The sequence below is a fragment of the Aotus nancymaae genome, unplaced genomic scaffold, assembly GCF_030222135.1.
Source record: "Aotus nancymaae isolate 86718 unplaced genomic scaffold, 86718_ANA_hifiasm-v0.15.2.pri h1tg000008l, whole genome shotgun sequence".
Taxonomy (NCBI): Eukaryota; Metazoa; Chordata; class Mammalia; order Primates; family Aotidae; genus Aotus; species Aotus nancymaae.
Window position 1 is genome coordinate 30,490,914 of NW_026988419.1, and position 24,939 is coordinate 30,515,852.

Consider the following 24,939-nt stretch of genomic DNA (forward strand, 5'->3'; position numbering starts at 1 on the left):
CGAGGTGGCTCACACCTGTAATCCTAGCACTTTGGGAGGCTGAGGAGGGTGGATCATGAGGTCAAGAGATCAAGACCATCCTGGCCAACATGGTGAAACCTTGTCTCTACTAAAAATACAAAAATTAGCTGGGCGTGGTGGCGCACGCCTGTAGTCCCAGCTACTCGGGAGGCTGAGGCAGGAGAATCACTTGAACCTGGGAGACAACGTTGCACTGAGCTGAGATGCCTCTACTTCACTCCAGCCTGGGTGACAGAGTAAGACTCTGTCTCAAAAAACAAAAAAAAATGGGCAAAAGGTTTGGACGCTTCACAAAAGGGAATACACAAATGGCCAAATAGCATCCTAATCTGTGACTAATATCATTAGTTATCCAGAGAAATGTAAATTAAAACCAAGTAAGATACCCACTAGAATGGCTAAAAGTAAAAAGATTAACTATATCACATTAGTGAAGATGTGCAGTAATGGTAACTCTCATATATTACTTGTGGCAGTATGAAATAAGATTACCACTTAGAAATGTTTAAATATACACATATCAAACAGCCCAGCCATTCCTCTCCCAGATAAATGAATACAAATATCCACAAAAACGCCTGTACAAAAATGTTTATAGAAACTGTGTTTATAATAGCCCAAAGCTGAAAACAAAAATTCTGTCAAGTTAATAGATAAACAAATTGTGGTAATGGAATACAATTCCAGGAATAAAAATGAGCTATTGATACTCACAGTAACAAAAAATTTTTTTCAAAAATCTATTGAGCAAAAGATGTCAGGCATCAAAGCACATACCACTTATTTATTTATTCATGTAATTATTTATGTATTTATTTATTTAAGAGACAGGTTCTCACTCTGTCACCCAGGCCAAAGTACAGTAGCACAATCACGGTTCACTACAACCTCAAACTCCTGAGCTCAAGGAATCCTCCCGCCTCAGCCTTCCAAGTAGCTGGGATTACAGGCACAAACCACCATGCCTGGTTACTTTTTGCAATTTTTGTAGAGACAGGGTCTTGTTATGGTCTCAAACTCCTGGCATCAAGTGATCCTCCTACCTTGGCCTCCCAAAGTGCTGTAATTATAGGTGTGAAGCACCTCAACTAGCCTGATTTCACTTATATGAAGTTCTAGAGCAGTATATGGTAACAAATTAGACCACATGGCTGCCTCTGGGGAGGACTAACTGCAAAGGGGCACAGAGGGAATTTTCCTAGGTGATGGAAATTTTCCATTTCTTGACTAAAATAATGTTTACACAAATGTTTGTGTGTATCAAAATTCATCACATTTGACATTGAAAATCTGTGCATTTTAAAGCTTTGTGACATTTCAGTAAAGCTGAGAGAAATAAAAATTGGCTGGGCGCAGTGGATCACGCCTGCAATCCTAGTACTTTGGGAGGGCAAGACAGGCAGATCACAAGGTCAGGAGATCTAGACTATCCTGGCCAACATGGTGAAACCCTGTCTCTATCAAAAATACAGAAAAAAAAAAAAAAAACCTGGGCATAGTGGCACACACCCTGTAGTCCCAGCTACTCAGAAGGCTGAGGCAGGAGAATCACTTGAACCCAGGAGGCAGAGGTTGCAGTGAGCCTAGACTGCACCACTGAACTCCAGCCTGGCGACAAAGCAAGACTTTGTCTCAAAAAAAAAAAAACTATGATCCCTGGAAATTTTTTAATATATTAACTGTATCTCAAAAAATGATGCCCAATTCTTTTCCTTTGCCCCCTCAATATTTCTTCATGTCAGTCAGATTTCAACATGTGATTTAGGAGTCTCAGTTACATAGTCATTAAATATCATTGCTTAAGCACTGCTCTTGGTTAAAGGGAATTCAAGCAACTTATTTCTCTGAAATAAAAGCATTACACTACAAATCAAAATCTAAAAGAATGTTCCCAGAATATGCAGAGGCTACTGACCTTTTGCGTATTTTCTTTTTCTATTAATATATGGTTCTAAGATCAGCTTGTAAACTACCTCTCTCTACATCATTACTGAGAAATCAGATGAAAATACTTTAGAAAAAGAGCTACCTTTTGTGAGAAATTTTCTCAAGAGTTTCACTACTTGCTTTTTACATGTCCAACTAGAATGTCATTCATTTATTCATTCATTTATCCATTCAGTATAGAACTCCAGAAATACAAGTAGCTAAAGTTTTCCTTATCATTGTTCCTCTCTAATACAGCAGAGAATTACCTCTTGGTAAAAGACACAAAACAGTCACACACCACCATAAAGAATTAATGCATTTCTCTTCTAATGCATATTTTATTTAGAAACTCTATAGTATCTGGTTCAAATTCTAAAGGTCTGGCTACCAAGTGTTTGGCAAGCACAGAGTTCACCTACAAAATTAAGCAACTCTAAGGAAAAAAAGGTACTTAAATTTGGAGGTGTTTCATTTATTAAGAAATAAAGCACTTACAATTTTTTGAACATCTGCCATACACAAAGTAGTATAGCAGGCATTTAAAAAATACATCATCCCATTTACTCCTTACAACTATCCAATGAAGATTTAATTTTCCCCATTTTACAGGTTAGAAAAGGGAAGTTCTGCCAGGCGCGGTGGCTCACACCTGTAATCCCAGCACTTTGGGAGGCCAAGGCGGGCGGATCATGAGGTCAGGAGTTTGAGACCAGCCTGGCCAACATAGTGAAACCCTGTCTCTACAAAAATACAAAAAATTGGCCAGGCATGGTGGCGTATACCTGCAATCCCAGCTACTCTGTCTCAAAAAAAAAAAAAAAAAGAAAAAAGAATTAAAAGGGAAGTTCTAAAGATGTATAATTTCCTCACTCACATGGCTAGTAATGGATAACGCTGGAATTAAAATGTAAGAATCCAATACATGTTCTTTCCACTACACTACAATGGCTTTAACTGTGTGCATAAATAGAATGGAGCTTTAGTGGGCAAAAAAAGGAAAGGGAACTTAGTCAGGACGAGTAAACTCAAGGTCATAAAGTATTTAACACACAAAAAAAAGCCACATTTTATACATCCCATAAAAACCCTTCATTTCACTGCCAAAGGTCATAAAAAGAAAGATACACACAGAAACAATTTTAATTAAATCTCAAGCTGAGTCATTTTCATAGTTAAGACGAGTTTGCTTTATTGAAACACCGCAGTTTGGCCTATTTCTCCATTTGTACAATATTTATTTATTAACATAACATACAAATGTATTAAGTAGTGCAGGAGTGCTGCAGCCAAATTATTTGGACTCTAATCCCTGCTCTGTAACTTTCTTGAACAAGTCAGCCTATGTTTGTACATCACTTTCTTCCTCTATAAAAATGAACATAATGATGTCTCATAGGACTGTTGTGAAAATTAAATAATCTAACACATTTCAAGGGCTTAGAATGCCTAGCACATAGTATATGCTCAATAAGTATCAATAAATATTATTTTCATAACCTACTATGTGCCCAAATCAGGAAACTCCCACAAAACAGTAATGTTCTGTGCTATATATGATCCCCTCTGCCACCTGATTTTAAATTTTATTCTTTTCTTCTCAAACCTCTTTGCATTTACTATCTGTGTGACTTTCAGCAGGTTACTTCACCTCTCTGAGCTGTTCTTTGTCTGTAAAATGAAGATAATACTTCCTACCTCATACGGTTGTTGAGAGCACTAAATGAGATAATGCACAAAGGCACTCAGTAGTGCCTGACATTTAGCAAATGCTCAAAACGTGTTGGTTACAATTATTGTAATACAGACCTCGCCAACAAGTTGGTCATGATCCAATATAACAAGCAAAATAATTACAAAATCAAGTTTATTGATTCTGTACTCAAATATCCAATCACCCATCTGCCACTGATTAAGACAAATAATCTCTGGAATGTTACGTAGCTCCCTACAATTTCTCCCACCTATACACAGCTACTAATGAGATGTGTTAAACTTAAATCCAGTCATCTCCTCTGTCCTGCCCAAATATTTTCAATGGCTCCCCATTACCAAAGAATGAAGTCTGAATACTTAGAGCTGTGCCATCCAATATGGGGGTCACTAGCCACATGTGATTACCTAAACTATATTAAAGCACAGCAGGCATTTAGCTTCTTATAACACCCACCCACCTTTTGGGAGGCTATAGAGAGGATAATGGAATTAAATGATCTATGCAATTTCCCCTAGTTCTTCAGAGACAGCGTTACAGCTAAGAATAGGGGGAATGCTTTATTTCCTCTATGTAATGATATTTGGAGTACAGTATTCACTCAAATTTTAAAACTAGCAAATTTTAAATGTATATACATATTTCAATCATATGTTGGGAAGTTCTCAACTTACATATGAATTGAATTTTAAAAGTTCATTTAAATCAGTTATATTTATATTTTCTAACATCCTACCAAAAGATAAATTCCCCCCACAGAAACATTATAATGGTGACTAGTCTTGTAAGTCAGCCCTTAAGTTTTTCTGACACATCCTAGCAACCATAAAAAACGTTTAATAAACACAGGCCAACTATATATGAACTAGGGACCATGCTAGATAATGAATATAAAGACAAAGGAAACACAGTCTTGTTCTCAAAGTGCTTATTGTTCAAGAGAAAAGAGGTATAAACAAATAAATACAAAATAACCTATGAAGTAACATAGTTGTGAAAAATACTGAAATAACATAAAGAAGGGAATTATTGATTCTGTCAACGGTGGGGTAAATGTGTAACGTCAAGAACTCAAAAAAGTTTTCAAAGAATCATAAACAGATACTCTCAGCAAGGGTAGGGGAAGAAATCCAGACAGAGAGAAAACAGCAAGATATGTTCAAAGATGTACAACATTTGGTATCATTCCAGTGTGGAAATTATAGGAAGTAGTGGGATAATCAAACAGGATTATCAGACTGGAGAAGTCAGCATTTCCTAACCAAGTATCCATCCGAACATTGTTCACTTGGATGATAATAGATAAGACTGGAAAAGTTTTTTTAAAAAGTGGAGGTGGAGGTTGGGCCCATGTCTGTAATCCCAACATTCTGGGAAACTGAGGAGGGTGAGCAGATCATTTGAGCCTAGGCAACATAGTGAAATCCCATCTCAAACACACAAAACAATTTGTTTAATTAGTGAGGCATGGTGGCATACACCTGTCAGGTCTCAGCTACTTAGGAGGAAGATCACTTAAGCCCAAAGGTCAAGGCTACAGTGAGCTGTGATTGTGCCACTACACTCTAGCTAGGGTGACAGTGAGACCCTAACTCAAAAATAAATTAATTAAAATTAAAATTAAAAAATGAAATCTGTGCTCAATGAAATTAGTTAAGCCAAAATATTGTTGTTAAAATGAAATGTACCTTGTGAAGGAGACTGAAAAGGGTGCCTATGGTATGAAACATATACATATAACCACATGCCTTTTCTTCCTGACTCAAGTTCATTAGTCTTATCAGAGAACCAATTTTTTATTTGGTTGATCCTTTCCATTATATATATTATTTAATTAATTTCTACTCTTTCTAAAAAACATTTCATTAAATAAAATTTCAAACATACATAAAAGTGGAGAATGGGATGACCTGGCTCCAACAATTGTCAAATCATGACCAATCTTCTTTCATCTATATCCCCATCCTCAATTGCACTATTTTGAAGCAACCTAGATATTCATCTCATCCATAAATACTATCTATTTGCAGATCTATCTATCCCTAAGTAACTATCCCTAAAATTATCTTTTTAAAATATAACTATCAAATCACATTTAAAATAAATTAGCAGTTTTTTAAACATCAGTCAGTGTTCAAATTTTCCAGACTCACTCAGAAGTGCCTTTCTTTTTCATCAGTTTGATCAGATCTGAACCCAAATAAAGTCTATATATTACAACTGGTTGATGTATCTTTTAAGTCTTTTTAAACCCATAGGTTTCCACTACATCTCTCCTCCACCATCACTACCACCACCATCTGTTAAAGACATGGAGTCATATGTGATGTAAAATTTGTCACATTAAGGGGTTTTGTTGGTTGCATATTCTTTCGTCATTTATTCCTTGGACCTCGGTATTTCCTATAAACTAGCAGTTAAATCTAGAGGCTTAATTAAATTCAGAATCAATTTTTTTGGCTAAAAAAAAATTGCCACATATATGTTATATATTTATTTTATAAGGTACATAATATATCTGGTTATCTCTTTTTTGTGACATTAGAAACTACTGATCTGGTATTTCATTATGAGTAATTTCTGCAAAAACCTGACAATTTCCTCATACTAACACCATTACTACTAGAAAGATTTGCAGAAGAAAGAGCTGTTTATTATTCTCAATCCCACTTCCAGATTCTCAATTAAAAGTATATCCCGATACAGACTGTGTTTATGCTACTCATCCCTCGATGTTATATAATGGATAATGGCCTGTTAAACATAAACCTATTCCTTAATACATGCCAACTTTCTGATATATGTATATTTCCCACAACAACTGAAAATACATACAATAAACTTGGGAATTTTCACATTTAAAAAGCTACAATTTCCAGCTGGGTGTGGTGACTCACACCTGTAATCCCAGTACTTTGGGAGGCCAAGGTGGGTGGATCACTTGAGATCAGGAGTTCAAGACCAGCCTGGCCAACCTAATGAAACCTTGTCTCTACCAAAAATACAAAAATTAGCTGGGTGTGGTGGTGCACACCTGTAGTCCCAGCTGCTCAGGAAGCTGAGGCAGGAGAATCGCTTGAGCCCAGGAGGTGGAGGTTGCAGTGAGCCAAGATGGTGCCACTGCACTCCAGCCTGGGCAACAGAGTGAGACTCTGTCTCAAATAAATAAATAAATAACAAAAGCCACTATTTTTTTCACTCTTTCTTTGGGTTTTTGCTCTTTTCTTATCTTCTTAAACAGATGATGCAATAGTTATCTATTCCTGCATAACACATTACCCTAAATTTTAGCAGCTTAAAACAACAAATATTTATCTCACTGTTTCTTATTAGAATTCAAAAATGGCTCAGGTTGGTGGCTCTGGCTCAGCATTTCTCATGAGCTCGTAATAAACATGCCAACTAAGAACACAGTCGTATCAAAGCTTGACTGGGCTGGAGGTACTACTTAAAAGCTCACTCACATGGTGGTTGGAAAGAGCCTTCCATTCTTCACAAGATGGGCCACTCCATAGGGTTACTCATTATTGAATTTATGGATTCCCCCAGAGTAAGTGATCAAAAAACAATAATAATAAAGAACAACTGAGGTAAAACAAAGTGTCTTTCATAGACTAATTTTGGAAATGGCATATTATCACTTGCCAAATTCTACTGATCACACAGATCAACCTGTGGTACAATGTGGGAGGGGACTACACACAAGAGTGCAAATACCAGGAGGTGGGATCTTGAAGGCTGGCTACCACAAATGACTAGTTCATTAAGTTTTAGTCTTTTTTATTTCTAACATATGTACTTACATTTTCCTAAGTAATTCTGTAGCTGCCAAGTTTTAAAATGTACTTTTATCATTCAATTTTTTTAAATTCTAATTTTTCCCCATTTTAAGACAAGTCTATTTCTCTTTCAAAACTGTGAGATCACTTTTTCCATATTTCTATGATTCTAAGATTCTTAACATTTTGACATCTTTGAAATTAAAATGCATCTCAAAATTGCCCTTACAGAGGCAGCTGACATTTGTTCTTGCCTGTTCACGTGCAAACCTGGTAGATTTCGCATTGATGTTCCTTCACTAGATTAACATGTATAGTTAGTACTACATATAAGCTTAACTACCATTCAAAATGTCTTCAAAAAATTATACTATCATTAGATAATAAAATGAAAGTATTGTGTACAAAGAAAGGCATGAAAAGAGAGCAACAGGGTAAAATCTGACATCAAAGTAAATATTCATTACTATAGAAACAATCACAATTGTATGTTTTCTGGCAAATGGCTTAGTATTTTATAAACTTGAAAATGAAAGATACTCTCAAATAGAAGAAACAGAAATACATGTGTGAAAACATTATCTATCATAAGCCAAACAATGCAAAAGAAGACAAGAGAATCTGCCAAATCACTAGGAAAAGATGAGAGAAATTTCAAAACAATGAGAACCTGGTACAGTAAATTCCTGTATCAGGAAATAAGTTATTAACCTGCAGTTTAACTGCCAGCATCTCTCTAAATGTTACATAAAGTAATGGTATATCTTGTAATCAGTGTTTTCAAATTCCATGATATATAGAATCTGTTCAACTTTTTTTTTTGAGATAGCAGTAACAGCTCACTGCAGCTTCAACCTACTGGGCTCGAGTGATCCTCACACCTCAGTCTTTCAAGTGACTGTGACTACAGGTACGCGTCACCATGCCTGGCTAATTTTTGAATTTTTTTGTAGAGACAGGGTCTTCCTATATTGCGCAGGCTGGTTTTGAACTCCTGGGCTCAAGCAATCCTTTCATCTCAGTCTCCCAAAGACCTGGGACTACAGGTGTAAACCATGGCACCCAGTATATTTATTTTATAATCTCTGCCTTCTAATATCAATATATAAAGTCTTTCTACATCTATGCTTAGTGTCTATTTCCGTTGGTTCTCACTCATGGTACTTTTACCTGAAGTCCTAGCGGAGGTAGAAGAGTGAAGCAGATTTGCTTCCAGTTGGTTCTCACTCATGGTACTTTTACCTGAAGTCCTAGCAGAGGTAGGAGAGTGAAGCAGATTTGCTTCCAGTTGATCCTTATGCCAAAGGTGTAAGTTACGGGAATCAGAAGGGAAATTTTACTAGACTTCTCATTCCAGTTAGTCCCTTGGCTTTACATTTGGTATTTCTTCTTTATTATTATTGTAAATTGTTCTTTATTATTATTTTATCACTTACTCTGAGGGAATCTAGAAGTTCAGTAATGAGTAGCCCTATGAAGAGGCCCATATTGTAAAGAACGGAAGCCTCTTCTAAATTCTATCCATTTACAAGACCATGAAAACAAAAGCTCAAGTTCACCAGGCAAGAGGCTTTCATTTACCTAAGTTTCTACTTTCGTTAAGATTTGCTTCATAATGCCTTACCACATTACCAGTTTTTCAATACTTTTAAGATGTTTCTTAAATTTTATCCAGAATTTCTAGTAATTTTCAGAAGGGTTAGCCTAAACAACCTAGTCTGCCTTATTACCAGAAATGAAAATCTGTACTTAACCACCACTTTTCCTCAGTATTTTTCAGTCATGTCTTTATGCTTGCCTGGAACATTTTCTGTAACTATTAAGCTACTATACATTCTTTAAAACCTTGATAGATGCTACTTCTTCCACTAAGTTATAACTGATAACTTCATCCCTCCATCTTGCTTTAGTTTACTTATTATCTGGACCTACAAGCTAAGTGAGAAACTGCTTCTAGCTGGAAAAGCATGCCTTCATATGAAGTCAAAGTCAATTAAATAGATGAAAGCAAAAATTCTGATGAAAGGAAAACCCATCACATCCAAGAGAGGTTTGGAAGCCATTTTAACACAAAGTAGTAATATTGTAATAGAGGTGTATGTATACAAAATAGGCTTAAAATACACCAATTGCTAGTGAGAAAGGTTTCAAATTTTACTTTATGTATTTTTTTATTAACTTTTTTTTTTTTTTTTTGAGAAAGGGTCTTACTTTGTTGCCCAGGCTGAAGTACAGTGGCACAATCAGGGCTCACTGCAGCCTCAACCAACTGGGTTTAAGTGATTCTCCCATCTCAGCCTCCTAAGTAGCTGGGACCACAGGCACATGCCACCATACCCAACTAATTTTTGTATTATCTGTAGAGGCAAGGTTTCACCATGTTGCCCCAGGCTAGAATTTCTTAAATGTTTACAGAACTATCCATTCAGATAACTAATAAAGTTCCCAGTCTGATCAATACAGTGTAGAAAAATCACAGCTAAGATCAGCAGAACTGGCTGACATCTGCAATGCTAGGTAAAATATGTCTTGTTAAATGAATTTTGTGTTTACCTTCGAGTTTCGCACATTAGTAGTCAGGTAAAGAAACTTCTGATGCAGGTCAGACGCAGTGGCTCACGCCTGTAATCCCAACACTTAGGGAAGCTAAAGCACCTGAGGCCAGGAGTTCGAGACCAGCCTGGCCAACGTGGTGAAACTTCATCTCTACTAAAAGTATAAAATTAACCAGGCATGGTGGTACACGCCTATAATCCCAGCTACTCAGGAGGCTGAGGCACAAGAATCACTTGAATCTGGGAGGTGGAGGTTACAGTGAGTCAAGATTGCACCACTGCACTCCAGCCTGAGCAACAGAGTAAGACTCTTGACTCAAACAAACAAACAAACAAAGAAAAAAAGCCTCTGATGCAGGTGTTTTTGGGAAATCAGTGAAGTTATCAAAAGGTAGCAATGTGGTCCAGGATATAGATGGTAGGGAAGGTTGTGCATGTAGGGAGACAGGGGGTATATGGGAATGCTCTATACTTTTTGCTCAATTTTTCTGTGAACCAAAAACTGCTCTAAAAATACAGTTTATAAATTTTTCAAAAATTAACCAAATAAAAATAGGAAAATATTAAATTCAAGGGACATGTGCATACAGCAGGCACCCAATAAAAATGAGTGAAACAGGACTAAAGCTAATTCTTTAGAAAAGAAAAATATCACTATAAATGTATTAACTATATTAACATGTATATATTAATATATGTATCAATATAACTTGACACTTGTCAAATGGAGTTTAAAGCATTCCATGAAACTTGAGATAATGTTCATGCTTCATGTCAAGTTAAAGTTTTTCAAATTAAATATATTAATGATTTGCAGTAGTAAATGTAATTAATTTACACACCCATAAAGAACTAAAAGTCTCTGAATGAGATTCTCTGCAACTGACTTTCTGCATATCTGTATTTTCTACAATTAAGTTATATCTTAAAACATCATTACTATTTTTTTCTTAGAATATAAATCTAATCAGAAAGTCTAGGTCAGGCACAGTGGCTCACACCTATAATTCCACCACTTTGAGAGACCGAGGCATAAGGACTGCTTGAACCAGGAGTTCAAGAACAGCCTGGGCAACATGTCAACACCCTGTCTCTTAAAAAAGAAAATTGTTCAGAAAATAGACAGGCATGGTGGCACACACCTGTAGTCCTATCTGTTTGGGAGGGTGAGACAGGAAGATCACTTGAGCCCATGAGTCCAAGGTTACAAGGAGATACTACGATTATGTCACTGTACTCCAGAGTGGGCAACAGAGCAAGGCCCTGTGTCTTAAAAAAGAAAGTTCATATACTTTTTATTTTTCTCCCTAAAATAAAGTTCATTCACTGGAAAGGTTAAATTTTATATTTTGAACAGATAAAAATCACTCAAATCACCTCACAATGGCATCATAAATTACACACCTTTCCTACCATTCAAATGTTTAATGTCAGTAAAAATTATGTAGTAGTTAAATGCATTAAACTACATTTTTTTTTTTAACAGAGGTAAACTGTTTTAAAATGTTTGATTGACTTTTGTGTGAAATGGATGTATCATTTAATCTTTCGATCTGGGTAGATAACTCTACCAGTATGAGTCTAAGTCACAAACCATAAAGAAAAATGTTGATATCTCTTAGATATGGCTAAGAATAAGTTATTTTTTCATTTTTTAAGACAGCAGAGTCTGTATAAAAAATATTTAAGAGTAGAGCTCCTTATTTCCATTACTGAAAATGAAGAGGCGCATTATAATGTAAATTCCATTATTTTAAATAAAAGTTGAGGAAAGGATGAGGAAGCAAGTGTTGCAAACCCTTGCCTGAATTCTAACACCTTCAAAGGATTTCAAATATGGCTATGGAATATTTCATAGTCAGTCTACATAGTTCCCCATATCTTAATAGATTTTGAGTGACCAGAACAAAATTGTCACCAAAAAAACCCAAATTATATTTCCACAAAAGAAATCAAGAATTGGGGGTGAAGGGGTTAAAAATAAGGAGAAATCAACGGTTTTTGTCAATAGCCAGGCTGAACATATATTAAAACACTATAAGGCATTAAACCTTGATCTAGAAGCATTTTACTTTACATCTTTAACAACGAAGGACTATTGAAAATTAAAACACCTGATTCCAAATGAACCTACTTAAAATGCATGATGATGATTCTACTAAAGGAGGATATTTAAAAATGGCAACTACTAAATACCAATAATCAAAGCAAGTCATAACAGTGATTCTTTTCAATTATGTGAAGTCTTAATAATATCATTTCTCGCCGGGCGCGGTGGCTCAAGCCTGTAATCCCAGCACTTTGGGAGGCCGAGGCGGGTGGATCACGAGGTCAAGAGATCGAGACCATCCTGGTCAACATGGTGAAACCCCGTCTCTACTAATACAAAAAAATTAGCTGGGCATGGTGGTGCGTGCCTGTAATCCCAGCTACTCAGGAGGCTGAGGCAGGAGAATTGCCTGAACCCAGGAGGCGGAGGCTGTGGTGAGCCAAGATCGCGCCATTGCACTCCAGCCTGGGTAACAAGAGCGAAACTCCGTCTCAAAAAAAAAAAAAAAAAAATAATATCATTTCTCTAGAACATAACAGACTAATTATCCACATCTTAACCCATACACACATAAAACTATTCTTAGTAATTATATGATATATTCTTTTTTTGTTTGTTTTTGTTTTTTAAATTTTTTTAATTTTTTTTTTCATTTTTATATATATATAATATATTCTAAGGGGGCAAACAGGTCATATTAGAAATAGCAGACCTAGAAAAATGAATAAGGGAATAAAATATCTAACACAAATTATGCTGATCTATGATTTAAAGTGGTTATACACAAAAATACAGACATAAATATACAAGCCTCAGCCCCAAATTCTGAAGCTAACATAATAGGAAAACCTAACCTTTTTCCTGCTAAAATGAGGAGCAAGGCAAGTAAATCCCTTATTTCCATTACTATAGAATATTATGTTGGAGCTATCAGATAATATAACTAAACAAAAGAGAATTCGAATGGGAGAGGGGTCCTCATTTTCTGTAGGGGACATTCTAATGGAGAAGGCAAGTTGAGGGAGCTCAGTCACAACAAACTGTAGTCTCCAATGCCCACTTCAGATAAAGCAGAAGGAAAATGATAGGGAAAAAAAGAACCTCCAAGAATACACAGCCAAGAGTAAGAAGAGAAGAGTGGCCATGGCAGGTACTGAGTCATATCATGGATTTCTTCTCTGAGGATGGAGAGACCATGCAACATTTGCCCAGTTGAATTTGCAGAGGACAGATACCAAGTATTCTCTGAGTTCACAGATCACAGTATCAAGAAAAATCACAATTGGATTTGATGTACACCACAAGATCCCATGTTTCAAGATTGGTATGATGACTGGATGAGACTTTTGGAGTTCTTCAGATAGATACGAAGTACATTTTACGTATAGGAGAAATAGAAATAACTGTGCCTAGAAAGTAGACTGAGGCAGACTGGATCTTCAGTTCCAATTCTTTACTTGCTTGTAGCAAAACCTGCCACATAATTTTGCAGAAAAGAAAAAAAAAAGCTGTAGCAAAGGCAGAGCACTCGTAGTATGTCAGATACAATAACTGTTCAAGGTTTGTTTCTAAAACTAAGGTCTGAGAATGCTTGGAGTTATCAGAAATCTTTTCAGAGGTCTATAAGTTCCATATAGAAATTTTTAAAGTTTGCACTCCTATTTTTATTAATTTTTAAATTACGTTAAGCATATTAGGGAAGATTACCTCATTACTAGTATTGCTACTCAATTCCAAAGGTCACATTTGGATTGCTACCAACGGATCATCAGTGACAGTTCAATTTATAGAGCAATCTTTTTTAAATTACAGATCTCTGGATTTACAGATGGATTCTTAGGTATGAGAATTTTCAGATGCTCTAGAGCAGTGTCACACAAAGTGTGGTAAACAGACCAATAAAGATCCTCGGTCAGGTTAGTAGAAAGACACAGAGGAAACATCTAAAAACTTGAGTAGCAGTTTGGCAGTAATTTTAAGTCTGTTAAATGTAATAATAAAAAATTAATAAAATAAGGACTTGCATTTTTAACTTTTTCACTCTTCAGAATTGCTTTTGCTAAAGTCATACAATATTTAAGAATTTATTTGAGTCAGAGTCTCGCTCTGTTGCCCAGGCTGGAGTGCAGTGGTGTGATCTCAGCTCACTGCAGCCTCTGCCTCCCAGGTTCAAGCGATTCTCCTGCCTCAGCCTCCTAAGTAGCTGGGACCACAGGTGTGCACCACCACACCTGGCTAATTTTTATATTTTTAGTAGAGACAGGTTTCACCATTTTGGCCAGGCTGATCTCAAACTCCTGGCTTCAAATGATCTGCCCACCTTGGACCATCAATAATATTTAAATTGTCAAATCCAATACATGCTCCATAATGCTTTTCCTTTTTTTTTTTGAGACAGAGTCTCACTCTGTTGCTCAGGTTGGAGTGCAGTAGCACAAACTTGACCCACTGCAACCTCTGCCACTCAGATTCAAGTGATTCTCTTGCCTTAGTCTCCCAAGTAGCTGGGATTACAGATGCATGCCAACACACCCAGCTAATTTTTGTATTTTCAGTAGAGATGGGGGTTTTACCATGTTGGCCAGACTGGTTTCAAACTCCTGACCTCAAATGATCCACCCACCTTGGCCTCCCAAAGTGCTAGGATTACAGGGGTGAACCACCATGCCCGGTCCATACTTTTCTGGACTGCCATGTTGAACTTGATACCCCAGACTACTTTTTTGTTTTTTGAGGCAGGGTCTTACTCTGTCACACAGGCTAGACTGGAGTGACAGGATCCTGACTCACTGCAGCCTCAAACTCCTGGGCTCAAGCAAATCTCCCACCTTGGCCTCCCAAAGAACTAGGATTATAGGCATGAGCCACTGCACCCAGCCAATATCCCTTTACTTTCTGAGGGAACCCAGTCACTCCTGGCTCCTCTCTCATTTAAACTCACAAACTCCGCTTCCTCTGTCATCCATTTATTTATTTATTTATTTATTTATTTATTTAATAGAGACGGGGTCTCACTGTTTTGCCCAGGCTGGTCACAAAACTCTTATCTTCTTCTTAAATGATAATGTTCTTCAGGACTCCCTTTTACCCTCTTCTCTTCTTATTCTCATAACTCTCCAATACCTCCCAATATGACAACTCTCAAATCTTTATTTCCAGCACAGACCTCCCTTCTGAACTCCGTATGTTGATTATTTCTACCTGAAATGTCCCTAAACATGGAAAAGTCAGGATGCTTACCTGAAAATCTAGTGATCTTGTCTAGCTAACTTTGTGAATGGGAAGACCAAGTTTTCTTTGTCAGAAACAAACAAAAAAAAATAACAGGAAATTATTTTAGACCCGTACACATCTGCACATTATGTTCCACACCTAAACACTTAAGTGCTATCAATTTTACCTTCCTCTAGGGAAATTTAAAGTTTGATGCTCAGAAGGAAAGAATTTTAAAAGTTAATGCATCTTAACAACTTTTTCATTTCCTAAGTCCACTAATATAAAATATTCACTTCTTGCCTTCATAACTAACTTCTGAAAACAAACATGTAACTGGTAAATACTACTACTAGGCTGTTAATGATTTTGTTTTGTTTTCTTTAGAGTCAAAGAACATTACACCCTCCTTACATACAAAGCCATTATTAAGCCATAGAAAATCAAGAGCCATTTTCATACTTTGCACATACCAGAGATTTATTAAATGTGGCTTAAATTATAAGGGTTGATGAGTCCATCTTACTAAAAACTTATTTAGGATTATAATAAAATTATACTAATAAGTTGACAATATTCTCATTAAAAGAATATTCACTAATTCCATTTTCCCAAATTTACATGTAAAAAGAGTTGCTTGCCTTTTAACTGAATAAAACACCTCTAAATTCTATTTTCTTTTTGAGGCAAAACTTTTATTCTGAAAAGGAAGTTTACTCTGAGCTCACTGCAAGACTATCTATTTCAGTCATATTCCAGATTTAGCAGGACAAAGGGCAACAGCAGGAAATGGAAGATCATCAACGTCCAAAATAAATTTGGTTTAGAGTAGGGGAAGGACCCTCAAATCATTATTCAAGATAATTAAGCACTATGCTTGAAAGCAAAAATAAGCACAGATTTAAAATCAGTTAAGACATTCAGGCATACAGTTTCATTACTATTGACAAAATGGTAAGAGAATATTGTCCTCTATTATTATATTAATACAAGGGCAAAATGGAAGTAATTCTGATACACACATGTCCACACCAACACAGCTACAAAATACTTATAAAGATTACATTTTTGTCTCGCTTCCTCTTAAGATACATTTAAATAAAATCTTTTTTCTAAAAAATGTTGACAGATATGTAAAATAGTTATGTTTTTCCATTTGACAGGTGAGAAAACTGAGATATAAAGAAACTAGTTTAACTTGCTTTTAGATCCTTAAGATCAGACACGGAATTGGGACTAAATATCAGCTCTAACACTGTAGCTTCACAAAATTGTTCAGGGCAAATTTAATCTCAACAAAACAAAAATAATTTTTTAAAGCTAATGACAAAAATGAACCATGGATTTCAACCCACACTGCCACATTTCAAAATCCCATGCTTTGAGTCAATTTGTATCTTTTTACTCAGTTAACTTATTTGATACTCTACACCAGACAGCACAAAAATAGCTTAATCTTCTCAAAGACTTTGAGAGGCTCAGTTTCTTTCTTCTACATATTCTGTTCTGGTGATCAACTAACTGCAGCACTCTCAAAAGGCTAAATGTCTAATAGAAATACATCCTTAAGCCTGTCCAAGGGTTGCAGTTGAGATAGGAAGTTTATGACACATGTGTTTTTCTTTTCTTTCTTTTTTTTTTTTTCGGACGGAGTCTTGTTCTATCACCCAGGATAGAGTGCAGTGGCAAGATCTTGGCTTACTGCAACCTCCACCTCCCAGGTTCAAGTGATTCTCCCACCTCAGCTTCCAGAGTAGCTTGGATTACAAGCACTCGCCACTGTGCCCAGCTAATTTTTCTGTATTTTTAGTAGAGACAGGGTTTCACCATCTTGCCCAGGCTGCTCTCGAGCTCCTGACCTCGTGATCCACCAGCCTCAGCTTCCTAAAGTGCTGGGATCACAGGCATGAGCCACCAAGCCCGGCCAATACATGTCTTTTTCTACACACATACATGAATCTCAAAACTTTGTATATAATAATATAGAAACAAAAACTGTTTTCAGCACCATCTCTCTTACTGTCAGTATGTTAAGTATCAAAAAATACAGTGAATAACATAGTGCCTACTACACATATACAAACTAAATTTTTTTTTTTTGACATGGAGTGTAGTGGCACAATCTCAGCTCAATGCAACCTCCTCTTCCTGGGCTCAAGCAATCCTCCACCTCAGCCTCCTGAGTAGCTGGGACCACAGGCAAGCACCATCATGCCTGGCTAATTTTTTGTATTTCTGGTAGAGTGTGGTTTCACCATGTTTCCCAGGTTGGTCTCAAACACCCAAGCTCAAGTGATCCACCTGCCTCAATCTCCTAAAGTGCTGGTATTACAGGCATGAGCCACCACACCTGGCCTAAAATCTTTAGACATTAAAAAAAACACTGGGTAGGGCGCAGCGGCTCATGCCTGCAATCCCAGCACTTTAGGAGGCTGAGGAGGGTGGATCACCTGAGGTCAGGAGTTCGAGACCAGCCTGGCCAACATGGTGAAATCCCATCTCTACTAACAATGCAAAAACTCAGCCAGGTATGGTGATGTACACCTGTAATCCCAGCTACTCAGGAGGCTGAGGCAGAAGAGCTTGAACCTGGGTGGTTGGAGGTTGCAGTGAGATGAGATCGGGCCACTGAACTCTAGCCTGGGCCATAGAGTGAGACTCAGTCTACAAAAATAAATAAAAATACTGTATACTTAGGTACTAGTATTAAAATATTTCTATATTTAAGAAAAATATACTCAGACAAGAAGTAGTTAACTACTAAACTAAGTCCAGATACAATATTAAACCTGTTCAAATTAATGTTTAACTTATAAGAGCTGTAAGAAATGTACTGTTAATCAAATCCTTGACTGTGAGTGGGGACAACCACTGGAGGCAAGAAAAGTTCAGACTATGTAATTTGGTTTTTTCCCTTTTTCTTTTTGAGATGGAGTCTCACTCTGTCACCCAGGCTGGAGGGCAGTGGCGCAATCTCAGCTCACTGCAACCTCCATCTCCTAAATTCAAGCAATTCTCCTGCCTCAGCCTCCCAAGTAGCTGGGATTACAGGTGTATGCCAACATGCCCAGCTAATTTTTGTATTTTTAGTAGAGACATGGTCTCACCATACTGGCCAGGCTGGTCTCAAACTCCTGATCTCAAATGATCCATCCGTCTCAGCCTCCCAAAGTGCTGAGATTACAGGCCTGAGCCACTGCACCCAGCCTCAGACTACACAATTTGAATTAATAGTCTTACACACTGGTGAAAGAATCTTTAGAGAGCAGGAATATGTTGGGAGATTAGAAATCATCCTGCTTGTATTATGTAATGACTACATAAGTTTTAAAAAGTAACAGGAAGAAGACACGTTTCTAACAATGCAATTAAAGTCTATTTCTAGAGGGAGAAAGTGAAAACTAAGACCTGAAAGTTTGGTAACAAACCAAATTGTACATCACAAAATGTTAAGTATGTGAAGTGACAGATATGTTAATTAGCGTGATTTGATGATTCCACAATGTACGCATGTATCAAAACATTATGTTGTACCCAAAAAATACATACAATTATCATTTAGAAATAAAATCAAATAAATCGCCAAGTTTTATACTCAAATTCATTCAAATATTGGGACTCCATCTGCTAAAAACTAAATATTTTAATTCTTTTTTTTTTTTTGAGACAGTCTCTTGCTCTGTCACCAGGCACCAGCCTGGAGTGCACTGGTGCGATCTCGGCTCACTGCAACCTCCACCTCCCAGGTTCAAGCAATTATCCTGCCTCAGCCTCCCGAGTAGCTGGGACTACAGGCATGTGCCACCATGCCCAGCTAGTTTTTGTATTTTAGTAGAGACAGGGTTTCACTATGTTGGCCAGGATGGTCTCGATCTCTTGACCTTGTGATCCACCCACCTCGGCCTCCCAAATTGCTGGGATTACAGGTGTGAGCCCCTGCGCCCAGCCTTTAATTCTTCTTAAAAGACTTTAATCACTAGTATTTAGGCTTGCAACTGAACCCAGGCAGAAGACATATATATTCCATTAGCATTCTTTTAGCATTGCTATGATCAAGCAGTATTACCCAAGGCTTATTTCTGAGGTAGTACTACCTACTAGACCTACTTAACTTTTGTAATGTTCAGAAGCAACTTTTAAAACATGACATAGAAACATGGTGATGGTAGGTACCTTAATATTGACCTATTGTTAATACACTGTGTATTATCTGTGCCAAGGTTAGCACAGTGGCAAATATGGAGGGGGTCTTAACCTTACTGCCCTGAAGCAGTCCTTCATAAATCTTCCAAGGTATCTTCTTTAATCAGGTATGTATACAATGTTTTGTGTAGACATCAAACCAAGCAGGGCAACAAAATATTAGACACTTTAATCATTTAAAGATGGACTTTATACTCAAGAAAAACAATTGATCATCTTGGGAGGATGCTGGTAAATTGAGTCATAGTGAAAACTGACAAAGAGAATCAAACATATATGCTGCCTGCCTTTCCTTTAAGGAGCTGCAATCAACTACTGATAGCTAGTTCTCAATATAAATTATACAGTTTTGCAAAAATCCTAATAATTAACACATATAGGCAAAAATCACAGATGCCAACTATACTAATGAATTATTCTATCCTACCCCTCCACACCCAAAACAGAACCCAAATCAATCAAGCCTCTGTTCTGTCAGCTACCAGATGCCAGAAGAGAGGAACAATAAAATAAAATCAAGGGAATTCAATGACCAAAACGTCCAAACTATAGAAAACTCTAAGGTCAAAATATGGTTTCTTCAACACATAAACAGCAAAGAATAAAGGTATGGTAAAGGGGAAGCTATAGATGAAAACGCTTAGCAGATATTTTCAACAAAATACATGTATACTTTGTTTTAAATATTGAGCCAAACGGTGGGAAAATACAAATATTATGATACTAGCAGGAAAGTATGAACATTGATCATATATTTGATAATTTTAAAAATTGTGTTGTGATTGTTTTTAAGAGGAATTATTCTATATATTTAAATATTTATAGATAAGATCATAAGTTATCTGGGATTTGCTTTAAAATAATTAGGAGATAGGGCAAATTGACAGATACACATAAACTGTGACTGAACATGAGCTGGTAATAGTTAAAATTGGGTGACAGACACAAAAGAGTTCACTATAACATCTCTAATTGGTGCATGCTTGAAATTTTCCACAATAAAAGTTTTAAAAAGAAAGAACTAAAAAGTTCTACATAACAATCTACAGAATAAGAACAAGAAAAAAACTGCTTGTCCCTCAGAGGTTAAAACAAACAAATCTCAATAGTGAGTTAGACAAGCATTCTCCCTGTCTATACATACATGTGTACACACTTACTCAACAAATGAGAAAAACTGAGACCCAAAGAGGTAAATCCCGTTCAAGGTTACAAAACAAAGCAGTAGCAGAGCCAAAACTAAACTACAATTTCAAGTCCACAAAGAGGTCTAAGAAGCTTTTGGAACTAAGTTGTAGAAAACATTTTCATAAGAAGATCTGAGTCCTCAAGTAGTCTGAAAGCTCATTAAAAGTGTTAAAAAAAAAAAAAAGTCTTAAAAGTTTGTCAGGTGGGAAAAGAACAGAGTCAGTTCATTTGAGAGGCTAAACGCTAGAGTGGGAATAATAAGGCAAGAAAGTATAGAGAATAACTGGGTACAGTATTTGATAGTCATGCTCACTAGAAAGAAGACTTCAATCTATGAGGTGTATTTGGTAGCTACCTTATTCAAGGCGTCTGCAGAGGAGAATGTTGTCTACCTTACAAGTAGCTTATTCATGAACCAGTAAAACACAAAATCACAGTTTTAAATATACTCTTCGAAAACAAGTGAAAAAAATGTAAATCTTATTAAGCACACAAATTAAATGAGATTTATATTCCTGTCCAAGAAGAGACAGACTTCAAAATCTGACCATGAAGTGCCTTCATTATTGAAGATAAATATTTCAAAAGAGAAGGGATGCATGTTTATATTCGAAGCCATTAAGAATAAAATTCAGCATATGCCAGTGAATTTACTATTTAATAATCTTTAATGTTAAATTTAATAGTAAATTTGCCTAAAAAGAACATAACTTATCAATGAGACATGTAATCCCATTCACCAATGTCATTCTGAAAACAGTAAAACCTAGTAATTTGATTTTTTAAAATAAATCATTTTCAAACTACAGGGTATTCACACTAAAAATTCATTTTAATTAGTGACTATTTTTAAAAGCTATTTTTTTTTTTTAGACGGAGTTTCGCTCTCGTTACCCAGGCTGGAGTGCAATGGCGCGATCTCGGCTCACTGCAACCTCCGCCTCCTGGGTTCAGGCAATTCTCCTGCCTCAGCCTCCTGAGTAGCTGGGATTACAAGCACGCGCCACCATGCCCAGCTAATTTTTTTGTATTAGTAGAGACGGGGTTTCACAATGTTGACCAGGATGGTCTCGATCTCTCGACCTCGTGATCCACCCGCCTCGGCCTCAAGTGCTGGGATTAGAGGCTTAAGCCACCGCGCCCGGCCTAAAAGCTATTTTAAAACTTCATATTAAGCATTTCAAAGTATATGTCCTTTAGTGATTATAATATATATCAAATCAGGAAGTCAAAGAAAATTCCAGTGTAATCTCTAAATTTAATATGACAGATAAATGAGACCATTGTTAAATAATAATCTGCCTTTTAAGAAGCACAAAAGGATAATGCAGAAACAGAAGCTGTGACTTGAGAACTTAACCACACAGACTTATTAATTAACTCAAGTAGTACATTAGGGGTGTTTCTCTGATCCTTGCCAGTATCTTCAAATTAATAATGTACCCCCTCACTTGAAAAACATGTTTTTAAGTATTACTCTTGTCAAAACCTAAAATCAAAGCTATCATGTAAAAATTCACATAAAGACAAGGAGGGGAAAGAACATTATTTTTGAGTGACAAAAATGTTAAGGACTAAAAACGTATAAAAGTATGCACTTCGGTCAGGTAGTACTGTAAGTCTCTGCTACTCGTTACTCCTGTAAACTTTGCATCAGTTTTCTCATCCGTAAAAGGAGATGATCACAATTTTCACCTCATGGGATTGTAGTGAGGAGGAAATGAGACAATTCTCATAAGAGTGCTAACCTGGTGGCAATCACACAGTACGCAGTTTAATCAATAACCTTGTGATGCAATTTCAAAGGTTCATTCTGAGAAAAAAGCTCAATGCCCTTCTCATAAAAATGTCTCTATCCTACATCCACTTGTGGGAGAAAATGAAAAGCACAAACAAAAATAAAAATAATTTATTTTTCTCTCAAGGGCATAATTTTACTTATATAATTCTAGGATCATTTGGGGATCATAAGTATAAAATAAAAGCCACACTCTACAGTTTTTAAGAGTATGCCAATATTGTATGGGTGTTCAAACCTGAAAAAGAGGAAAACAGAAAATCCTTTAAGTGCTTTTAAGTTTGGGGTTATCCGTATGACTAAATACACCATTATCTATTAAATAAAGTGTTAATCCTGCCAGTCACAAATTTTATAAAGTATTTTAAAACATAAAAATAAAAAGGAAAGCAATTACCTTTGTACAATAAAGCATCCAAAGTTCAAAAAGCCTCTCTCTGGATGCCATTCCGGCTTTTGCTCTGGCACTTTAATTTTTCTTTAAAAAATTTATGTTCAAGATTACAGCACGTTCATTTTATTTTCCAAGTTTTTCAGTCATTACAGTAAAGCTCATAGCAGCAGGAAAAGCAAAAAGAAGTAAAACAAATGGACTATCAAAAAAAAAAGGCAGTTTCAGCAGTTACTCCAACATAGCTTCATCAGTGGTAGTTGGGCAATTAAATGAATCTGTGAAAGAGAAAAATACAAAGGTTAGAAAAAGAGGCCATATTAAAAAATCTGGACTTACCAGAAACTAAAGATTTATCTGCTTCATTTTCCACAAACAACCCACTACACTTTCATATGGATTGATTAGATTTCATAGAAACTTGTGTTTCAGGAAGACATCACAGCTAACACAGTATGTCACTTCATATAATCCTTTAGGATAGACAGACTCCTAGAAATGGGTACATGTTAGTAACCAAAATTGCGTCCAGTGAGAGTAACGAGCAAGACTCCTGTAGGGTCCAGCCCTACAGGGTCCTGTGAGCCCCTCTCCTTCCCACTTACACCTTTTTGTACATACACAAGGAAAAGGCCCACATCTCAGACATATTTCAAATATATCAAAGCTTAGAATGAATGTTCTTGTTCTGGTCTCGTCTTCAAAGTTGTTGGGGCCAGGCGCGGTGGCTCACGCCTTTAATCCCAGCACTTTGAGGCTGAGGCAGGCGGATCACAAGGTCAGGAGTTCGTGACCAACCTGGCCAACACAGTGAAACCCCTGTCTACTAAAAATACAAAAATATAGCCGGGCATGGTGGCACGCGCCTGTAATCCCAGCTACTCCGGAGGCTGAGGCAGGAGAATTGCTTGAACCCGGGAGGCAAAGGTTGCAGTGAGCCGAGATCGCGCCACTACACTCCAGTCTGGGCGACAGAGCAAGACTCCGATATCAGGGGGAAAAAAAAAACTTGTTGGGACTGTTTGCTGTGTTGCAGGGCAGGGCGTGGGGGCGGGGGAGGAATTCCCAGATCGTTTGTTTTAACAATCCTCGGAGAGTAGAAGTTCACCCGCCCACCTGGCCTGTCCACTTTTCCATCCTAGAGAAGTGGGCACGCATGCACTGGCGAGGAAAACTTCCCGAAGAAGCTTCCAAGTGTTCATGGGGATCTTTAAATTTCCTCCTCACATCCCAGACAACCCAAACAGAGGCAAACTTAAGGTGTGCCAAGCTGCCAAGAGAAGCTCTAGAACTAAAGAACGCGGACTCGGTATCTCCCTACCGCGACCCCCGCCGGCACGACGGTATCGGGGCACGACCGGACAGCCTCGCCCCCTCACAACCGCCCCTCACTCTGCAGCCCCTCCACGACCAAGCACCGGGGCCCTCCCATTTCTCGCCAAGCCGCTCCCTCTTCCCAACAGCCCGCTTCCCCTCACCACGCTCACAATGGGGGCCGCGCCGCCGCCGCCCGGCCGCAGTCTAACCTGCTTCCCTCGCCCCCTTCCCCAGGAGAAGCCCCGTGTCACCCCGCAGCCAAGCAGGCAGGCAGCCGGGCGGGACACGGGGGCGGGGCGCGAGGCCAAGAGGAGCCGGGGGCGGGGCTACCCCTCGGCTAATCATTCCGGCCGCCGAGGATTTACCCAGCCCTTGGGCGGCAGCTGTTCAATGATCGCAAAGCCTGGGGATGGGCGGAGTGACCTGAAGCCCCGCCCCAACATACCTACGCAGCCGCAGTCGACAGACTCTGGCCGCCCATTCCTAGGCAGGCGCCGGCTGCGGCGCTGGAGCCAGCCTTCCCTCAGCTGGACGTGGAGGGCTGACGTGCTGACGTCTGCGCCCGCCCTGCCCCGCTTTTTGCTGATGGCGTCATTTCCGTGAGTCGTCTGAGGGCGTGAGACACTACTGTGTTAAGGAGGATTTTGTTTTGACTTATTTGTAGAACCAGGATTGGTCCTGGGAATTTATAGTAATGTACACACACACCCCCTCTCAAGAAAAAGATCCTTTTCCTTTTGTGCCTGCTTTCACCGTCACCGAGTGTCAAATCCAAAGGGCTTAT

General features: G+C 37.8%; 1 protein-coding gene across 7 annotated transcripts in view; it reads right to left on the bottom strand.

Annotated features, from left to right (window-relative positions):
- NBEAL1 (neurobeachin like 1) overlaps nucleotides 1-24,400 on the bottom strand; it is a 222,282-nt gene extending 197,882 nt beyond the window's left edge. For 6 of the 7 annotated variants that reach the window (XM_012446197.2, XM_064373144.1, XM_064373145.1 and 3 more), the window contains exon 1: nucleotides 22,845-23,282. In XM_012446197.2, the coding sequence (XP_012301620.2) occupies nucleotides 22,845-22,895 (51 nt within the window). In that variant the 5' untranslated portion in view covers nucleotides 22,896-23,282. Of the gene's footprint in view, nucleotides 1-22,844; nucleotides 23,283-24,325 lie in introns of those variants that run through there. The other variant, XM_012446193.3, reaches the window with a different exon arrangement.
- Between the last annotated feature and the right edge of the window lie 539 nt (nucleotides 24,401-24,939).